Raw genomic sequence first — 17,412 nt, 5'->3', positions numbered from 1 at the left:
AAACTGTAATTTCAATCGAATTCAGAAAAAAAGGGAGGACACATACTTAAACAATCCAAAGAATTAAAATAAAATAAGTAAAATAAATACATTATTTTTAGTTTTTGAGTTATTCTCATGTCCATACTCTCCATATATTCACTGTGTAATTTGCTACAATTTATACGATAAGATATGCAGAAGTTTTCCGTAATGACAGGAAAAATATATCATTCAGATCTCCATCAGAAATGTCCCAGTCAGTTCAGACCAGGGAGCCTTGGAGTTGAGTAATGACGTCCTCCGACCACTGGGGGGCGCTGTCACATGACGGCTTATGACGTCTCATTTCCGATTTGTAAAGCAGAAGTACACAAATAACGGCATGTACCCGCGGCAGATATGAACCATGAACGATGAATGCGTCGGTAAGGTTGCCAAGTAACACATGTCCAAGATGTTTGTGTTTCTGGTGGGGATGTCTTACTGTTGAAGAGATGGTCACGTCAGCACGCAGTCCAGTTTACAGGCGGTAGAAGCTCAGCAGGCTCGGTGCTGCACAACAGAGAGGTCACAGGAGCAACAGGAGCAACAGGAGGTCATCACAGCTGCAGGTGAGTCACCTGTTGCCATCAGTTGAGTGTAACTTTCACAATACACGTTGAACATTTAACTTACACAGGACATTATTTAAAATGTCACACAGTCATTATGCCATAAAATAATCACAAAAATGTCATCTAACTATCATAGAAGTATACCTTGATTTATTTTTTATTTTTTCGACATACTATACTATAACTTTATTTTATTTTTTCAACCTACTATACTATGACTTTTATTTTGTTACATACTACACTATGACTTTTTTCGACATGCTATACTATAACTTTTTTTTTCGACATACTATACTATGACTTTTTTTATTTTTCGACATACTATACTATTTTTTTTTTTGACACACTATATTATGACTTTGTTTCGACATAGTACACTATTACTTTTTTATTTTTTCGACATACTGTACTGTGACTTTTTTCGACATACTATACTGTGACTTTTTTTTCGGCATACTATACTATAACTTTTTTTATTTTTCGACATACTATACTATTTTTTTTTTTGACATACTATATTATGACTTTGTTTCGACATAGTACACTTACTTTTTTATTTTTTCGACATACTGTACTGTGACTTTTTTCGACATACTATACTGACTTTTTTTTCGGCATACTATACTATGACTTTTTTTATTTTTCGACATACTATACTATTTTTTTTTTTTTGACATACTATATTATGACTTTGTTTCGACATAGTACACTATTACTTTTTTATTTTTTCGACATACTATACTATAACTTTTTTTTCGACAAACTATTCTGACTTTTTTTAAAAAAAAATTTCAACATTCTATACTGACTTTTTTTGACATACTATACTATGACTTATACTATGACTATAACAAAAAGTCATAGTGTAGTGTCGAAAAAATAGAAAAGTCATAGTATAGCATGTCAAAAAAATAAAACAAGTCACAGTATAGTATGTCAAACAAAAGTCGTAGTATAGTATGTCAAAAAAATAAAAAAAAGTCGTATAGTATGTCGAAAAACATTTTTAAAAGTCATAGTATAATATGTCGAAAAAAATAAAATAAGTCATAGTATAGTATGTTGAAAAAAAGTCATATTATAGTATGTCGAAATGGTAAAAAAAAATCATAGTATAGAATGTCAAAACAAGTTACAGTATAGTACGTCGAAAAAATAAGTCATACTTTAGTATTTCGAAAAAATAAAAGTCACAGTATAGTATGTCGAAACAATTAAAAATGTCACATTATAGCATGTCGAATTTTTTTTTTTAAAAGTCATAGTATCGTATGAAAAAAAAAGTTGTAGTATAGTATGTCGAAAAAAATCGGAAAAGTTATAGTATACTATGTTGAAAAAATAAAAAAAAGTCATACCATAGTATGTTTTAAAGTCATTGTATAGTATGTTGAAAAAAACAGTATAGTGTGTAGAAAAAATAAATTAAAAAAAGTCTTAGTATAGTATGTAGAAAATAAAAAGTCACAGTATAGTATGTCTAAAAAAAAAGTCATAGTATATTGACAAAATAGTATAGTATGTCGACAAAAGTTATAGTATTGTACGGCAAAATTTAAAAAAAAAAGTCAAACTAAAGTATGTTGGGAAAAAAGTCAAAGTATAGTATTTTAGAATCTATAGAATCTTTAAATACATAAATGAATGACATTACCACGTGCTTCCCCCTTGTCGTGCACCTGTCGACCGCCAGATGGTGCTGGTAGTTCACTGATGGCATGAAGTGCAGCTGTAGTAAACACTAAAACAAGAGGGCGTGTAAACACAGTTTGGTTAAGGGGTGAGCCATGTTCTCACTGACCTTTGTTTCGAGTCCAAAGTCGGTTAATATTTCACTTCAAAATGACTGTTGGTTTCGAAACTGGGATTTATTTCCCCTACAAAACTGGACCAGCGCTTAATTCACAGGTTACATCACTGACTAAACGTTAGGGTTAGTTATGGGGTGCAGTTGATATTTTAAAACTGATCAGATAAAACTAAAACTGTCTTTTTTTTGTAGTTTTGTACAAAATGGAGAAGGAGGAGGAGGAAGCCCTTAGAAGACTGATTTCTCGTGTCCGAAACAAACAGCAGCACCTCCAGTCCTCTGAGGAGGAGAGGAGCAGACACGAGCACAAAGGAGCCACATGGAGGGAGTGGACCGGCTGTGAGAGAGAAGTTGTAGCAGGCGGGGACGAGTTTAGAGATCAGAGAGAATGTAACCTCCCTCTCTCACGAGAGACAGACCAAACCTCCCCCAATCTCACATGTCAAGGTCCTGAGGTCCAGTCCGTCCCCCCTCAACTCATCTCAATGCTGCGGCTCAAAACTTTCAAGGAGGAGATGAGACGGGTCAGGTGACACTCTCTACTTGTGTGACTCATTTTGTTTTTACCATGGGGGGGGGGGGGATGTTTTCATGATAGAACAGCCGCCTAATTTCTCCACTTGATGTGTTTAACTTGTGTGTCAGGCTGCAGAGGTGGAGCTCCATGATCCCGCTGTCTGCAGTGTGTGTGAGCAGGAACAGGCTTCTCTGGCCTTGAAAAGTTTTATCAGGAGGAAGAAGACACAACTGCGGTTCCAAGCACTGAAGGGCAGACTAAACACACACTTGAACTGTGGAGTAAGTGACGAGCTTTGTGTGTCAAACTCTTACAAGCTCTTTTGTCTCTAACTGACTATTTGTGTCAATTTGTCTGATTCACTGGATTAAATCAAGTATTTCTCTCGTTACAGGAAGAGTGCACACGTCGTGGGAGTTTGGGCAAAATCTCCCAAAGCCCTTCGATGCCCCGCACTGGATTTGGGAGGAACTACTTGGTGGAGATGTGCGGGTCACAGCAACCTGGGGTTGCCTTAGCAACCACTAAGGAACGTGGAGTTGCCCAGACAACAGATGAAATGAGGGGTTACCCTGACAAAAAAGCCACGGGAACTCATTTAAAAAGACCTCGCTGTCCTTTTTCAGACAGATAGCTGCAGACATGATGGGCACAGTATTAATACAATGAAAAGGGACAATGTTGTGGTGGAGTCAAACATATTCCTATCTTTTTATTTTGACACACGCGATAAACCCACCCACTTGCCTAATAAACACTAATCCATATGCTGATCCTCGGTTACCCTGCTCAGCTGTGTTTATGTTCACACTAATTAACAGAAACACGTTTAGCCTTTGTTTTGAGTGTAAAAAGAAAAAGAACATGCTAACGAGGTTAATACAAAACAGCTATTTATTTTCTTATCACTGTATTAAAGTTAAACACATAACACTATTCAGAGCAAATGAGTCTGGCCTTTTTTTTCTCCCGTTCGTGGTCACTTGAACACTGTAAACATTAAAACAACATTGTGTTTTAGTTAAACTTCAATTAAACATATTACATTTCTATATTGGCACAAAAAATACACGACTGACGGTCATGGAAGCACGCATGCATTGCAAAAAAAAAAAGAGAAAGTACAGTACAATGTCTAAGGCAAAAAAACGATAGCGACATGGGCGAAATTATTTGGACATCTTATCGAGTTTCTTTTTGCATTATTGCAGTTACATGTTTAGGGGCTAGTAAACCTACTATAGAAGTCATACGATTACATATAAACACATCCAAAGCACGGATAAAAACAAACTACAGAATGACGTTACCGGATCCTCCATCAGTTTCAGCTGACACTTTATGAAAAAAGGTACTAAGACAATTTGTTAAAGTGGGGGACTGTTTGTGGAAATTGTCCTGAAGCACAGATCTGTTATTTCAGCCATATACTGCCATGTACCTGGCTGATCTTAAATCAGTGTATTGGACCAGGTCCCTTTAAACCCTACTGTAGTTGAAGGTAGAGTAGGATCTACTCATCAGGCTTCCTCTTGGGCTTCTTTGGGTTGCGGGAGCGGCTCTTGGCCTTGCACAACGGGCAGATGGGAGCATTACGATGAATCTGCTGGTGGCAGGACAGACAAGCCTGGAGAGAGGGGGAGACATTTAGAGCAATCACTTCATATTATGCCCTTTTCGCTGTGTGTCTGACCAAGCTTATTCTTTGGTGGTGTTCGTTTTCTTACCATTTTCTCCATATATGGCATTAACGAGGAGCCGATTTACATCTTGGATATTCGCAGTGCTTTTTCATTATTACAAAAGAAACTATAAAGTGCAGCCTAATTAACTGTAACTTACAGCAGGTTCACATAGGGAACGGAAAGGCCGCACTATGTTAATCATCACGCAAGCTGAAGCCTAGCTGTTCACATCAGAAGCGCATTTTTCTGCGCCAGTCAACAAGCAATTCTGCTCCTCCGCTGTTTACTACAGAGCTCTCTCTAGACTCTCTGTCTCTCTCTCTCTGTGTGTCTGGTCTGTCTGTCTGTGTAGTGCGTGGGCTCGTCTCTCTCGCTCTCTGTTAAGATACAACTGGCAAATATGTGGAAATGTTGAATAAGTAAGCAATTTAAAACCCTTGATCACAAACAGCAGACACTAGGCTACTTCTAATAAATATAATGAATGGATTTTGAAATATGATTCAGGGGATGGAATCAGAGGAACCAAAACTCCGGGAGAACAGCAGGGAGAGAGGGGAGGGAAGTCAAAAGCATTCGTGGGATGCAGATTTTATCATCTTATCAGATCATTTATATCACCTAATATATAATTTATAGTAGATTATCAGTGTGTTTTCTTGCCAGATTCGTTCCCGGTACTCAGAGAAAATAGACCAGGCGCCGAAACTATCGCTGAGGATTGCGAGCCAGGCACGGAGCGCCGTGGCACGGCATGTCCTGTGTGAACAGCCCAATTGATTTACATGGGCGCCGAAAGGACGCGGGCAGCGCTTCGCCGAAAATCGCGGCGATTTCGCAGCCTATGGGAACCCGCTGTTGAAATGGCTGCTGTATTATTAGGTCAGACCTAAAGACTTTTTTTCCACGATCACAGCTGTTTTAGGTCAGTAGGAGCAGTACCTTCATAGGTGGTGGTTGCTGTCTGAAGGTTGCCGTCTGGCGTGCATCTTGCTTCCTGGAGACCTGAAGCTGCTGTGCCGCTGCCGCGGCGGCAGCAAGGGATTCTGGGATGGCGGGCTCATGCGGCTCCTTCTGCCACTCTGCTTTCTGCTTCTCAAAGTAACTGTTCAAAGCAAAGAAAGAGAGAAACCTGGCTGGCTGTGATTCTCATTTAGAGCTTATGAATCATATCACAGTTGAGATTATCCCATCTACGCCGTGTATCAAGACACGTGGAGTGGCAAAACCAAATACAAAAGGAGACTAAAAAATTGAAGAACATTATACTCAATCTCACACATCCTCTTTATATGTACAACTCTGAGTAAAAAGTACATTCATTGTGAGAATGTTTGCCTGCTTGCATGAGAGTGTGTCCGTGAGTGCGGAGGGCTGGGAAAGAAATTTGGCCTTGGACTTTATGCCTGACTGGCCTGTTTTCAAAAAAAAAACAAAAAAAAAACGTGATATCCTATTTCTTTACGCTCTCTGGTTTCTCTCAAAATAGGTTTGTGATAGAGTAGAGCATTAAGAGAACAAATCTAATGGGTTGTATTTCCTGTAAACATGATCCAGTAAAGCACCGTTTAAGCTTAATTACAATCACCACATTAAAACACATTTCAACTTTTCACAGTTCATAATTGTTATGGATTCTATGTCACTCTTGTTTTCATATAAGTTATTACAGTTGGATTTGTTTGCTATAACTGAGGTGCACATTTTTGTGCTGACATGTCACTCTTACAAAGTATCTTAAAAATGCCCCACAGGCCTGTGACGTCACTTGTTATTACTGTCAATTACTTTTCTGCCATGAAGTACAAGTTTTAACATCTCCGATGTCTTCGCATCAATCTCTCTCTGCAATGAGTTCTGTCTTCTAATAAAAAACACAGAAGGACGACATAAGCCAGAACTTTCCAATCATCTCGTAAACTTAGGGAAAATCAAGGAACACACCACCAAAGAAAAGAGAGATGACTACCACCTGGCCAAATGAACTCATCATGTGAGCTTCCACACAGAACACGGCCAAACCGAAAAGCCTGCCTGCCAACAATGCTCTCAGCAGCGTGCAGAGCAGCAGTCCTCACAACTTGAGCTCTTCATTTAAGGAAAATTTCAATTTGCAGAGCATGAAATATCCTAACCACATCCTAATAACCACAGTGAGAAATTACAGATCATTTCCAAATTCCCTATATACTGACAGCTGTACCTCTGAGTGAGGGACCAAACCAACAACTGACAGAATCACTTGCAGGCAAACTGGGTTTATATTTTGGTCTGTACGACAGGAGAAAAAAAATCTCAAATAAAAAGTCATCTTCTACAACTGTCCTAACGTAACAAACGTGATCCTTGATCCAATTAAACACCTCCGATCATGAATTTCTTAGCTCTATATACTCTACTTACTATTTTACAAACTGTTCACACCTCTGTATATATTTAATACTTCTCTATACATACTACATTCCTGTTTACATTCAGCTTATCCATTTGAAATACTGTCTTCTACAGGTTTATATTTACATTACTTATTTTATATTTATGTATGTTAATATTTAAGCCCTATATTTTAACTTCCACTATTTTATATCTTTGATTCTCATTTAGCTTTTACTCATGTGATTTCCTTTTATATATATATGCACATTTTTAATGAGCATTGTTGAAGGGTACCTGAGACCCAAGATTTTCATTGCCTACGACTGCTTGCTGTAATTGTTGTGCAAATGACGAATAAAGAAACTTGAATCTTGAATAAAACTAGTCATCATCATCCCACATTTGCTCCATAGTGAACTGTCCAATCTTAATATAATATCATCCACTGTTGATGGATGTCAGACTGCAGTTTGTGCATCTGGAAGTCTATCTGTCTGCCCTCCTTGATGTGCGTTGGAGGGGGAATTTAATTGGACCTGATTGAATTTCTGAATAGGCTAACAGACCCGTCCATCAAGAGAGATACTTCTATTTAAGACTTAAATTATTTTTATGTCCTCCACATTACCACTAAGATGTGTTAAAGAATGTAAGCTACAGGGACTCTATCATCTTGTGAGTACAAATATTACAGAATTACTGTGCCAAGGTTTATGATCCGCTTTAGAGGCTTCTGTCGCCACCCAAATACAACAAATGGGAGTTTTGTTTTTGTTCAAAGCATCAATAAATGGCATTTGAAAAACAATGTCTCACTTACTTGAGATAATTGAAAGATCTCGCTGTCAATACATTTACATTGGGGCTATGAAAGCCTGCTCAACATTCCATAATAAATAAATAATACAATATTTAAATCAGACAAATCATTCAGGTTCTTCAGAACACTGATGACCCAAAGATCATCTCCCACTCAAAGGATGTTTCCTCAACGTAGGAAATTCATTTCCTCCACCTCGCAGTGTCTTTATGTTGCTGGATACGGGATTGGGAGCATTTTCTATTGCCTCTCAATGGCTCTCAACATGGCGATGGCTCGCAGCTGACGGTGCTAACAGCAAAGACTATACAAGCAAAGAGACAAAACTCCGGTGTATTTTCGACAACAGCCGCCGCTGCCATTTTGTACTGAAAACTCTTATTATATTCATAATATTTTATTATTCAACACAGGTCATTTTGGTAGCATATGACAATAGAATAGAAATTATTTTGTTTTACTTTGGCACTGTTTAAGTGGACGTTTTACTGGGATACTACGGTAATCGCTTTCAGTCCAAAATGGCGGAAGCATAGCTTTGCTGCTGGGCGCTGATGTTGCAATAGAACGAACAATCGACTTTCACTTCTTGGCAATATACGTTCTTTGCTAACAGTGACGGCGTTATCAGCTGTAACCGCCCTATGAGAGCAGTGCAGAGCAGCGGCCGTGAGCTAGCCAGTGGTGCACGAAACTGCACTAAAAGCACGCACGGCCGGCTCCTTCAATGTCAACAAAGCGAGGAGAAACTCGGATTGCAACACACAGAGGGAGAGCAACTTCGTTCTCTGCTCAGGTAGACATTACTCCTCTATATGTTTACATATCATATAGTTGTTTGCTGCTATATTAATGCTCTGGATATCAAATTTACCACCTTTAAAAATAAGATGCACAAAATCCATCTGACACCACGGAGCCGAAAGGGCAGCGAGCTGCTAGTTGTCCTTCGCATCTGAGAAATCTGATCTGAACATGATGATCCAGAACTTCTTTACTACGACACCAGCCAATAAAATAACTCACTGCCATAATCTGTACTATCCCTCACCACCCAACAGACCTGTCAGTAAAACATTATTTATAATCCTGTTTGCCATTACTTGTTTAATCTTGCACAATGTTGCACGACTGTGGGCAAAGTGCATTTTAACTTGGACGGCAGACATCTGCTGAATTCTCTACTATTTAACTAATTCAGGCTGGAATTGTAAATGTTAGAGATTATACTCTTGATTCAGTTAGTTTTTTAGTGACCGTCATCATGAATTAATCTATAAAAACTGACTATTGAAGAATTCACAAAATACTAGAAATGTACTGTTCACACTTGCATCTTTTAATCGTCAAAAATATTCCTCTCTATGGATTATGTAATTGAGGCAATGGGCTCTTATCCTCAACCATAGACACTCTCGTCCAGGAAATTATGAGCCGAAATTCATTGATATATTCTTTTGTATTAATAAATGATTTATGACGCATGATGATGCCCCTATATAACCAGCGATATTATTGGCTTTTTCTATGTAATAATTTGTAATGCCAGTTCCCGTGTCCAATTCCACGCAAAATAATACTAAGCTATTTACGGTACACAGACCGGAAGAGCCTATGTTTACATTTTCACAGTCAAAGTTTGGCAGTGAGTCATACATTAGCCAGTTAAAAGGAAGCAGGAGGAGATTTTCTTTTAGAGAATTTTATTTTTGACATTATATTTTGTGGTTATGCTGATACTGGGGCAGGGTCAGCAAAGAGGAAAAAAAAAAAGAATTGACCGAAGAACAAAAAAAAGCTAAACGGGACAGTGATGGAGCACAGGCAAAAACACGAGTCAACATTGGTCGGTCATTCAACAGATGGAGAGAATTGTGGGATTTGAGAGGATTCAAAACCGATCCTGAATTGGACCTCTTCCTCCTAGACAGGTATTTAATATGTCTATTTTAGTTATGAAATACATAACAAGATATGGTTTTACATCAATATATGAATTTACGTTGGTGGCTAAAACTTTTACTTTGTTTCACCATCGTCATATTACAGTTATCAATCTTACGTAGCCACAAATAGATACATTACCACCTCATCACTATGCATCCTGCAAATGGCGGTGTTTAAGAAAGAGAAAAAAATACAAAAAATAAGTTGCGTATTTCTTTCACTTGCATCCAAAACAAATGCACGCACTAGCCAGATCAAGATCTTTACGACATGAGGTGGTGGTGCTCATGTAAACACTGCCGCTTTTGTCCACAGGGGCCGCCAAAATCAACACAAAATGAAAGTTCCTTGTGAATTTTGAAGCCTTTATGTGTCTTAAAAATGGCGGTTGCTAAATGAGACTACTAAACGTCATCACGCCGACTCATCGGCCTTTACAACCTCTTTGTGTATACTTGCGTTGATGTGACCGTGGTGCAGTTTGTTTATAGCCTAACGTTAGCTTTTTACTTCTGGTGATTGCATTCACTCTTCAAAAATCATAAAAGTGGTGTTCATTTGTGAAGATTATTTTACGGAACAAAACGTTTAAGTACCTTAAACGTGTATTTGCCACAGAGCTTATTTTCTACAATAATCCAAAACCCAATGGAAAAATCCCATTGGCTTTTTGTTGAGGGAACCCAGAGCGATGCTACCTTCCTACCCTATGGTTTGTTGGCCTACAAAAATACGTCATTGGTAGAGCACTATTGATGGCCAAACATTGCTAACATTCTTACATAAAGCTGAGGTCATCTGATCCAGGATTTCCTGCCCCTTCTTTCATTACCTGTCCTACTCGTAATACAGTGAGTTATTATTATTATTATTAGGCTGATCTCGCTCTGTGAACTGATATCTCATATGTGAGACTGTGTTCTAGCCCTGGGGACATCACATCGACCGATTTCCCCTTAAACAGGCGAGCTCATAGACAGACCGGAAGCCTTCATCAATCAATGTAGATACGGTTAACAAGTTCAAAACACATATACAACGGGATATTTGTATGATTGATATAGCTGTCTGGGCAGATAACTCTTCACTGACTAAACGCGACCAAAATAGTGTTGAAGCTTTAAAAAACCATTGCTCTCTCTCTCGCCACATGATGAGCTAGTGAAAAGTGTTTTTTCTCCAGAAATCCTGGAAAACAGGATAGAAAACACTCAGTCTTGTGATGAGCTCACTGCACGGGTGGAATACGGTCCCATAAAAGTACAAAATCCAAGCCTCCCTCAAAAATAATCCAAGGCACACTGTAGCGTTTGAACAAAATAAAAATGCTTTTATTTTACATGGCAATCATTTTTATTCTATTATTGCCATGTAAAATTTTATTCAAACACTACAGTGCGCCTTGGATTATTTTTGAGGGAGGCTTGCATTTTGTACTTTTTTGGGACCGTATTCCACCCGTGCAGTGAGCCCTTCACAAGATTGAATGAGCCCAATACAACTGAAGGATCTAAAGAGCACCTGTATGTGATTACCACAAAGACCCAGCAGCGCTTCTACTCCATCGTCTTCCAGATAGAAGACACTCAATGATGACAACTGAACAATAATTACTGTGTTTATTATATTTCATGTCACACACCATATGCACTCTTGTAACTTTCACCAGAAAAATAAATGGTGTGATGACAGTAATGAGCTCAAACCCGCAGTAGGGTTACATAACCGTGGTATTGTAGTGATGCAGTCATGTGGTGAGCATCCCAGCCCTACTCAGACTTTTTAAATCCCAAACAGATTGCTCTCTGTCCTCTAGTTGTGTCTGAATATGTTAAGGCTGTTTGTGTGCAACCCTTTTTTTTTTTTAAATAAGGGATCTGATCTTCATGATTTCATACAGGCCCATTTCATTACTACCTTCCATTGCTCCAAGACTTGAATAATAATAAAAAATGAATACCACATAACTGAAAGGTTGGCAGGTCCCTGATGGATCTCTTTTAAAAATCTCATATAGAATCTATTTGATCTTTTTCATTCATCTGTTGGTATGGCGGTCTTAATATTAAATACAAAAATGCACTGGCTAAAATAGTAAAGACAAGCAGCAAAATTACAGGTGTCCAGCAGAGTAGCCTGACTGTTCTTTATAACAGTCAGGTGATGAAGAGGGCAAAAATCCATCTAGCCTGACCGCACCCACCCTCTTCATCAGGAGTTTCAATCCCTGCCCTCTGGCACCCGCTTCAGATTCCCCTCGGTCAAGACAAACGGATACAAACACTCATTCATCCGCTCAGCCATTACCATGCAAGGAAACTGAGGTAGTTGCTGGTCATATTTAGCGGGGGGATGACAGCTAGTCATCATGGTACTGTTTTGTTTTCTATCGCTGTTGATCAGTATTTTAAGGACTGCACTGGAGTGGTTCCCTTTGACTCGGTTTGAAATTCCAACACTCTTTGAATGGGTTTATTTTCTCAAAGTCGCTAATTACATGTGGTGTACTACTAGGCTCCATTCTTGGACCATCTTTGTACACGCCAAATATATATGTACTTGTGGCCTATAAAAAATGTAATTAACCAATAAACTCACTATGTCCCTGCAAGCCTGATTATATTTGGGCTTTTCACAGTACACAACATCAACTTGTTTTTAAACGCTAGTAAATCACATTCTATTATGTAACACTATGTCGTGGCACACTGAAATTTCACTGTTATTGCAATCACACTGAGACAAGCTACACAAATGTACCTTGGCAGTGACCAATGAATATCTATATAGTCTGCTAGCTGTTGCCATTGTCCCACACTGTATGTCTGAGAATATGTGTGGTTACACTGTAGATGATATTCATATGTGTGCAAAAATGCCATAAAGACAGTATTCTACATTTACTGTACTTTATGTTCGTGAATTATGTGATCTTGACTATATGCAGAAAAAGCATAATGACAATAAAGTTGAAATAAAACTGTTCATCGTATGCTTAAGTGTATCATACAAATGTTGAATAAGTGATCTTTCATACGTAGACAAACATGTTTTAAGATGTTTTGAGATCTACAGTAAGTGTCAAGTCAATAATTGACTGTAAATCACTATATTAACAAGAAAATTTCACGAGACCTAAAGATGACAAAAAACATGGTTGTAAACAAACTGTTATCTGTATCAAGCTACATCTGTTCAAAAGAATTTCAATGTACCGTGTATGCATTGTGTGTGTGTGTGTGTCTATTTGTGTGTGTGCGTATACTGACTCCAGGGAGAGCTTCTCCTCTTCTTCGTTCAGGTTAGGGAGTCTGTGTAGACCTAAAGTCATCCTGAGGGCGTCAACATGCTCCTTCAGAGGTTTGTACTCATCGTGCAGACGCCGAGTTGTTTCTAGCAGCTTATTCAAGTCGTTCTCCGACTGCTTGATGGTGCTCTCCATCTGAGAGGACAGGATTGGTATTTCAGAAATGCACATAATATGCTCTGTATAAACTATTTGTGGTTGTACCTAGTCATTACACATTTATACTACAAAATAATACAGGTACTGAAATTGCATTCACTATATCTTGATGTGTTGTTCGTCTAACATTGCTATTCTCAAGGCTGTTGCTAAATTGTACCAATCTGAAAACTGAACTGAGATTTCAGCAGCACTTCCTCTACAGAGGGTGCTCATCTCTGAATGTAGGACTCGCTCACCACATTGATATCTGCATGGATGAGCCGCAGCTCCTCCACATGTGCCATTTTCTCTTGTAGGAGCAGATCCATTTCCTGTTTGTACTCTTTCAGGTGCTTCTCTTCAGACTCCAGAGCCTCAAACTCGACCTTAAGACGAGACTTGATCTTCTGCATCTGGACGGTCTTGTTCCTGTAGAAAGTGGCACAGAGACAACAGACACCAGCTGTTAGGTTATTTCCCTCCCACAGATGCAAAAATAGAAAGATCTTTCCTCACAAAAATAGCAAGATCTTAAAACACCACACTCTTTTTCCATCTGTCATGCAGTGATTTGAACTCATGAATGACGTTCAGCATTGATGTTAGGCCGAATTACTCCAGCCGTGATTTAATGTATTAAGTGCATTAACTTCAATACATCGCCTGCAACTAGTCCAAAACGAGGCTGCTAGACTGATCACGGGTACGAGGAGATTTGAGCATATCACTCCGGTTTTAGCTGCACTTCACTGGTTGCCAGTCAAATTTGGAATTGATTTTAAGATGTTATTATTAGCTTTTAAAGCTCTGCATGGTTTGGCACCAAGCTACATCACTGAGCTCCTCACACTGTATGTGCCACCACATAACCTGAGGTCCTGTGACTTGGCTCTATACTGGTTGTAGACAGGTCTAAGCTGGTGACTAAGGGTGTCAAGGCCTTTTCCATCAATGCCCCTTAACTGTGGAACAGCCTACGTCAGGACAGCTAGCTCTACTACCAATTTTAAATCTCTTTTAAAAACCCATTTTTATAAAAAGGCTTTTTTAACTCAAGCAGCTTGGTGCACCTTTTCCCACACCTTATATTGTCCTCTTTTGGCTTATGTGTAGTGACTCATTGTTTTGATACCACTGGTTACGGGTTTTAGTTTTCTCATTATTTGGTCTTTATGTTTTGTTCTTCTATTGTTGTTTTTTATTTTGTCTGTATTTCATTGTATCTGTGCAAGCACTTTGAAACTATGTTTAGAAAGGTGCTATACAAATAAAGATTATTATTATTATTATTATTATTATTAATTAATGTAGTGTTTCATGCACATCTGTTACGCAGTTACGAAGTGTGGCTGCAAATAAGACATCAGGGCAAACAAACACCATTCTGCCACCGGTGTTAAGTGAGATAGATAGATAGATAGATAGATAGATAGATAGATAGATAGAAACTTTATTGATCCCAAGGGAAATTCAAGTTTCCAGCATCACAGTTCCCATAGTGCAAAACATGTTAGTAAAAAGGCAGTACAAAAGTTAGTAGTGCAAAGTACAAATAAATATACCAGATGTAAACATACAAACTGAATATAGTGCAGAAGAGGCTGTAAAAAAATGAGTATAGTGCATTATTATGTCCTGCAGACCGTCCTCCTTTGTCCCCCCTCCTCCCTAGAGGGGTGTTGTACAGTTTGATGACAGACCAACAAGCTTGCTAGCTAAGTAGCTAGCCTACCCACAGAAATAATGAGCATCGCACATCTGGCATTTTGTTGATACACATCTGGAATGTCCATACATTATAATCCGAATATGCACCTTAACTACAGCTTCTCATTTAGCATGTGGTGACTGCTTTCCAGCCCTGTGGTAAACCAGCCAACACTAGACTAGACATATTAAAGAGCTGGTTCAGCAGCAGACCGGCTAATATCAGCTAGCTCAGTAACAAAAGGGGATCTGCTGGCCGGCTAATGGTTAGCTACAATAACGTTTCTCTATACGTGTCTGGCAACAACTAACTTCATTTCCCCGGTCAGGTCTTACCGTATCTCCAGGATATTCTCTAACTTGCACATTATTTCTTGTTCGTCCGCCATGGTGTATCAGTCCCTGGTCGTTCAGGCCCCGGTGGTCTGTCTCGGTGTCTCACGGTGTCTCTAAAGGTGGTCTGTCTCCTTGTTGATATAGAAACACAATAGCCGGCGCGAGCGCGCACACGAGTACGAGCCCGTAATGTCTGAACCGTGGCGACGTTGTGATGATGAGTAGCAGCACGAGCAGCCTGGCTGTGATTAAACTAATAGATACTAAGTTACTTAATCCACTTCCTCTTACTAGCTATCTTTTACAGCACGACGGGAACAACTTCATATTTAAACATTAAATGTAACATTAAATAGTGACAGTATGGAGTAGGTTTAGGTTTCTCTCTGCTTGTTATTACTGTATCAGGGCTTTATAGCTATAGCAGTGAACCACAAGGAAGAAATACAATATAATTCAAACATTCAAAATCAGAAAAATATAAACAAATGTTACAAAACATGTTACAACAATAAAATTAATCAAATGATACTGTTAAAGGGAGTGTTTGTAACTTCTTACACGTTTAAATCAATCCGGGACGGTGTCCCATGCGCGCTCGCGTGTGGCTACGCTGTTCAGACAAGACTCCAACGCAAACTACACGGAAGCACCAAAACCGCTTATATAAGTTATATCTAGTGAAGCCCGTCTGTTAAACAGTGTTGGCCGCGGTCGGAGGACGCAGAGGAGACCGTAGCTTTGGTCTCCAGAGCCGGAGCCTCTGCTCCTCTGCCTGCTTGCCTTCACTCAGCTCGCTCCACCTCACGTGCATGCGCGCACACTCCACACTGCAGAAGAGTTAGTAGCTCTGAGAATATCAAGTGAATGTACAGTGGACGTTTGTGCAGAAATAAATGCTGCAGCTCCTCCAGACCAACAGAGGTTTCCCGTGTCTTATGAAGTGACGGGGCTCCGCAGCAAGATACGTTATCGTCTCCGACCGGATGCCGATGTCTTCCCTGTTCCCTCCCTGACCGCGGTCGGGAGGCTGAAGCAGGAAAAGCCAACACTAGTATCAGCAGTGATTCATGGAGAGACCTCCGTCTTGTCAGCTAACATTACTGCCAAGCAGGTGAAATATAGAGTGGTATTGTGATTTTAGCTGTAGTGTGTCGCCTCACTGTTTTGACGGATGCTTGCTCACATTCAGGTAGCGCGTGCACACGGGCGAGCGCGAGCAAGAGGACACTGACTTTCGTTGACTTAACGGCCACAGGTGTCACTGTTGCAACCAATTTCTGATTTTTACAAACAGTCCCTTTAAATGAATGAAATATTGCAGAAGTATTCAAAAGGAGGAGACCGGGGGCAATTGTAAAAAATTACTCAAAAACCTCTTGAACTATTTGGGTACAATTTTTATGTAGGTACCTTACTGTGTATATCTGTGTTCTACTTGTTAACGGTCATCAAATGTTTTTACAAGCAATATCAAATGTTTGTGTTGGCAGGCAGAGAGGGATCACAGAGTTTCAATGCTAGGATACTATTACAAACCAAAAATTCTAGATGAAAAATATGCAGATTTTCAGCCAATATGGCAAAGTTAAAGCAGCAGTGGGTAGAAATGGAGGGAGAAAATGTCACTATATCCTGACAATAGTGCATGAGACAGGTAATCTGAATGAAATCCTGTGCCTCTGTGTCCTCCGGTGCCCTCCGGTGTCCTCCGGTGCTCCTAATGGCAGCTGCAAGATTTCACAGACCGGAGGAAAACAACCAATCAGAGCCGAGCTGGAGCCTTGCCGTCTCTGAGCAGCTGTCAATCACTCACAAACTCTGATCAAACGGTCAAACTAGGCAGAGCTGATCAAATATGAATCAATATTCTGTAACTGTAATGCCTATTTCTCTCCTCAAATGTTTTCAGAAACATCTTGTAGTGTACTGTTTAGCTGTAAAATGAGAAAGTTTGTGACCCGGCAGCCGTGTTGAGATCAGTTGAGGAAATACCAAGCACCGCCCAGCAGCTGGAGGAAACTCTAATTTTACAGCTAAACAGTCCACTACAAGATGTTTCTGAAAACATCTGAGGTGAGAAATATGCATTACAGTAACAGAATATTGATTCATATTTGATCAGCGCTGCCTAATTTGACCGTTTGATTGGAATTCACGGGTGATTGAC

The 17,412-nt window shown here is 39.4% G+C and overlaps 2 protein-coding genes across 5 annotated transcripts; one reads left to right on the top strand and one right to left on the bottom strand.

The window, feature by feature from the left end:
• The first annotated feature begins 217 nt into the window (after positions 1–217).
• LOC119494505 lies at positions 218–3,859 on the top strand. Of its 4 annotated transcripts, none has more exons than XR_005208225.1 (6): positions 218–407; positions 502–593; positions 2,599–2,766; positions 2,854–2,935; positions 3,052–3,204; positions 3,318–3,346. XR_005208225.1 is itself a non-coding variant. In XM_037780434.1 (6 exons), the coding sequence occupies exons 1-6, from the start codon at positions 400–402 to the stop codon at positions 3,555–3,557; spliced, it is 738 nt and encodes a 245-aa protein (XP_037636362.1). In that variant the 5' UTR covers positions 273–399; the 3' UTR covers positions 3,558–3,859. The 4 variants fall into 4 exon arrangements, 2 of the variants coding, with proteins under 2 accessions (XP_037636362.1, XP_037636361.1); XM_037780434.1 differs by having other exon boundaries at positions 273–407; positions 2,854–2,930; positions 3,318–3,859; XR_005208224.1 differs by having other exon boundaries at positions 265–407; positions 2,599–2,935.
• On the bottom strand, positions 3,799–15,412 carry zc4h2 (zinc finger, C4H2 domain containing). Its single transcript, XM_037780435.1, has 5 exons — positions 15,243–15,412; positions 13,457–13,628; positions 13,021–13,193; positions 5,551–5,713; positions 3,799–4,550 (listed from the first exon to the last, which is right to left on the bottom strand). The coding sequence occupies exons 1-5, from the start codon at positions 15,293–15,295 to the stop codon at positions 4,437–4,439; spliced, it is 675 nt and encodes a 224-aa protein (XP_037636363.1). The 5' UTR covers positions 15,296–15,412; the 3' UTR covers positions 3,799–4,436.
• Between the last annotated feature and the right edge of the window lie 2,000 nt (positions 15,413–17,412).

Source organism: Sebastes umbrosus, chromosome 9 (genome assembly GCF_015220745.1).
Source record: "Sebastes umbrosus isolate fSebUmb1 chromosome 9, fSebUmb1.pri, whole genome shotgun sequence".
In the NCBI taxonomy this organism is placed as follows: domain Eukaryota; kingdom Metazoa; phylum Chordata; class Actinopteri; order Perciformes; family Sebastidae; genus Sebastes; species Sebastes umbrosus.
Note: the sequence above shows the minus strand (reverse complement) of the source record. Positions and strands in the feature narration are given on the sequence as shown.

Coding starts and splice junctions, on each gene's coding strand:
- LOC119494505 (XM_037780433.1), top strand. Junction 2,931..3,051: donor TCAAGGAGGAGATGAGACGG/GTCAGGTGACAC, acceptor CTTGTGTGTCAG/GCTGCAGAGGTGGAGCTCCA. Junction 3,205..3,317: donor ACACACACTTGAACTGTGGA/GTAAGTGACGAG, acceptor CTCTCGTTACAG/GAAGAGTGCACACGTCGTGG.
- zc4h2 (XM_037780435.1), bottom strand. CDS start 15,295: ATGGCGGACGAACAAGAAATAATGTGCAAGTTAGAGAATATCCTGGAG. Junction 13,629..15,242: donor GAGAATATCCTGGAGATACG/GTAAGACCTGAC, acceptor CACTTTCTACAG/GAACAAGACCGTCCAGATGC. Junction 4,551..5,550: donor AGCAACCACCACCTATGAAG/GTACTGCTCCTA, acceptor CCCTCTCTCCAG/GCTTGTCTGTCCTGCCACCA.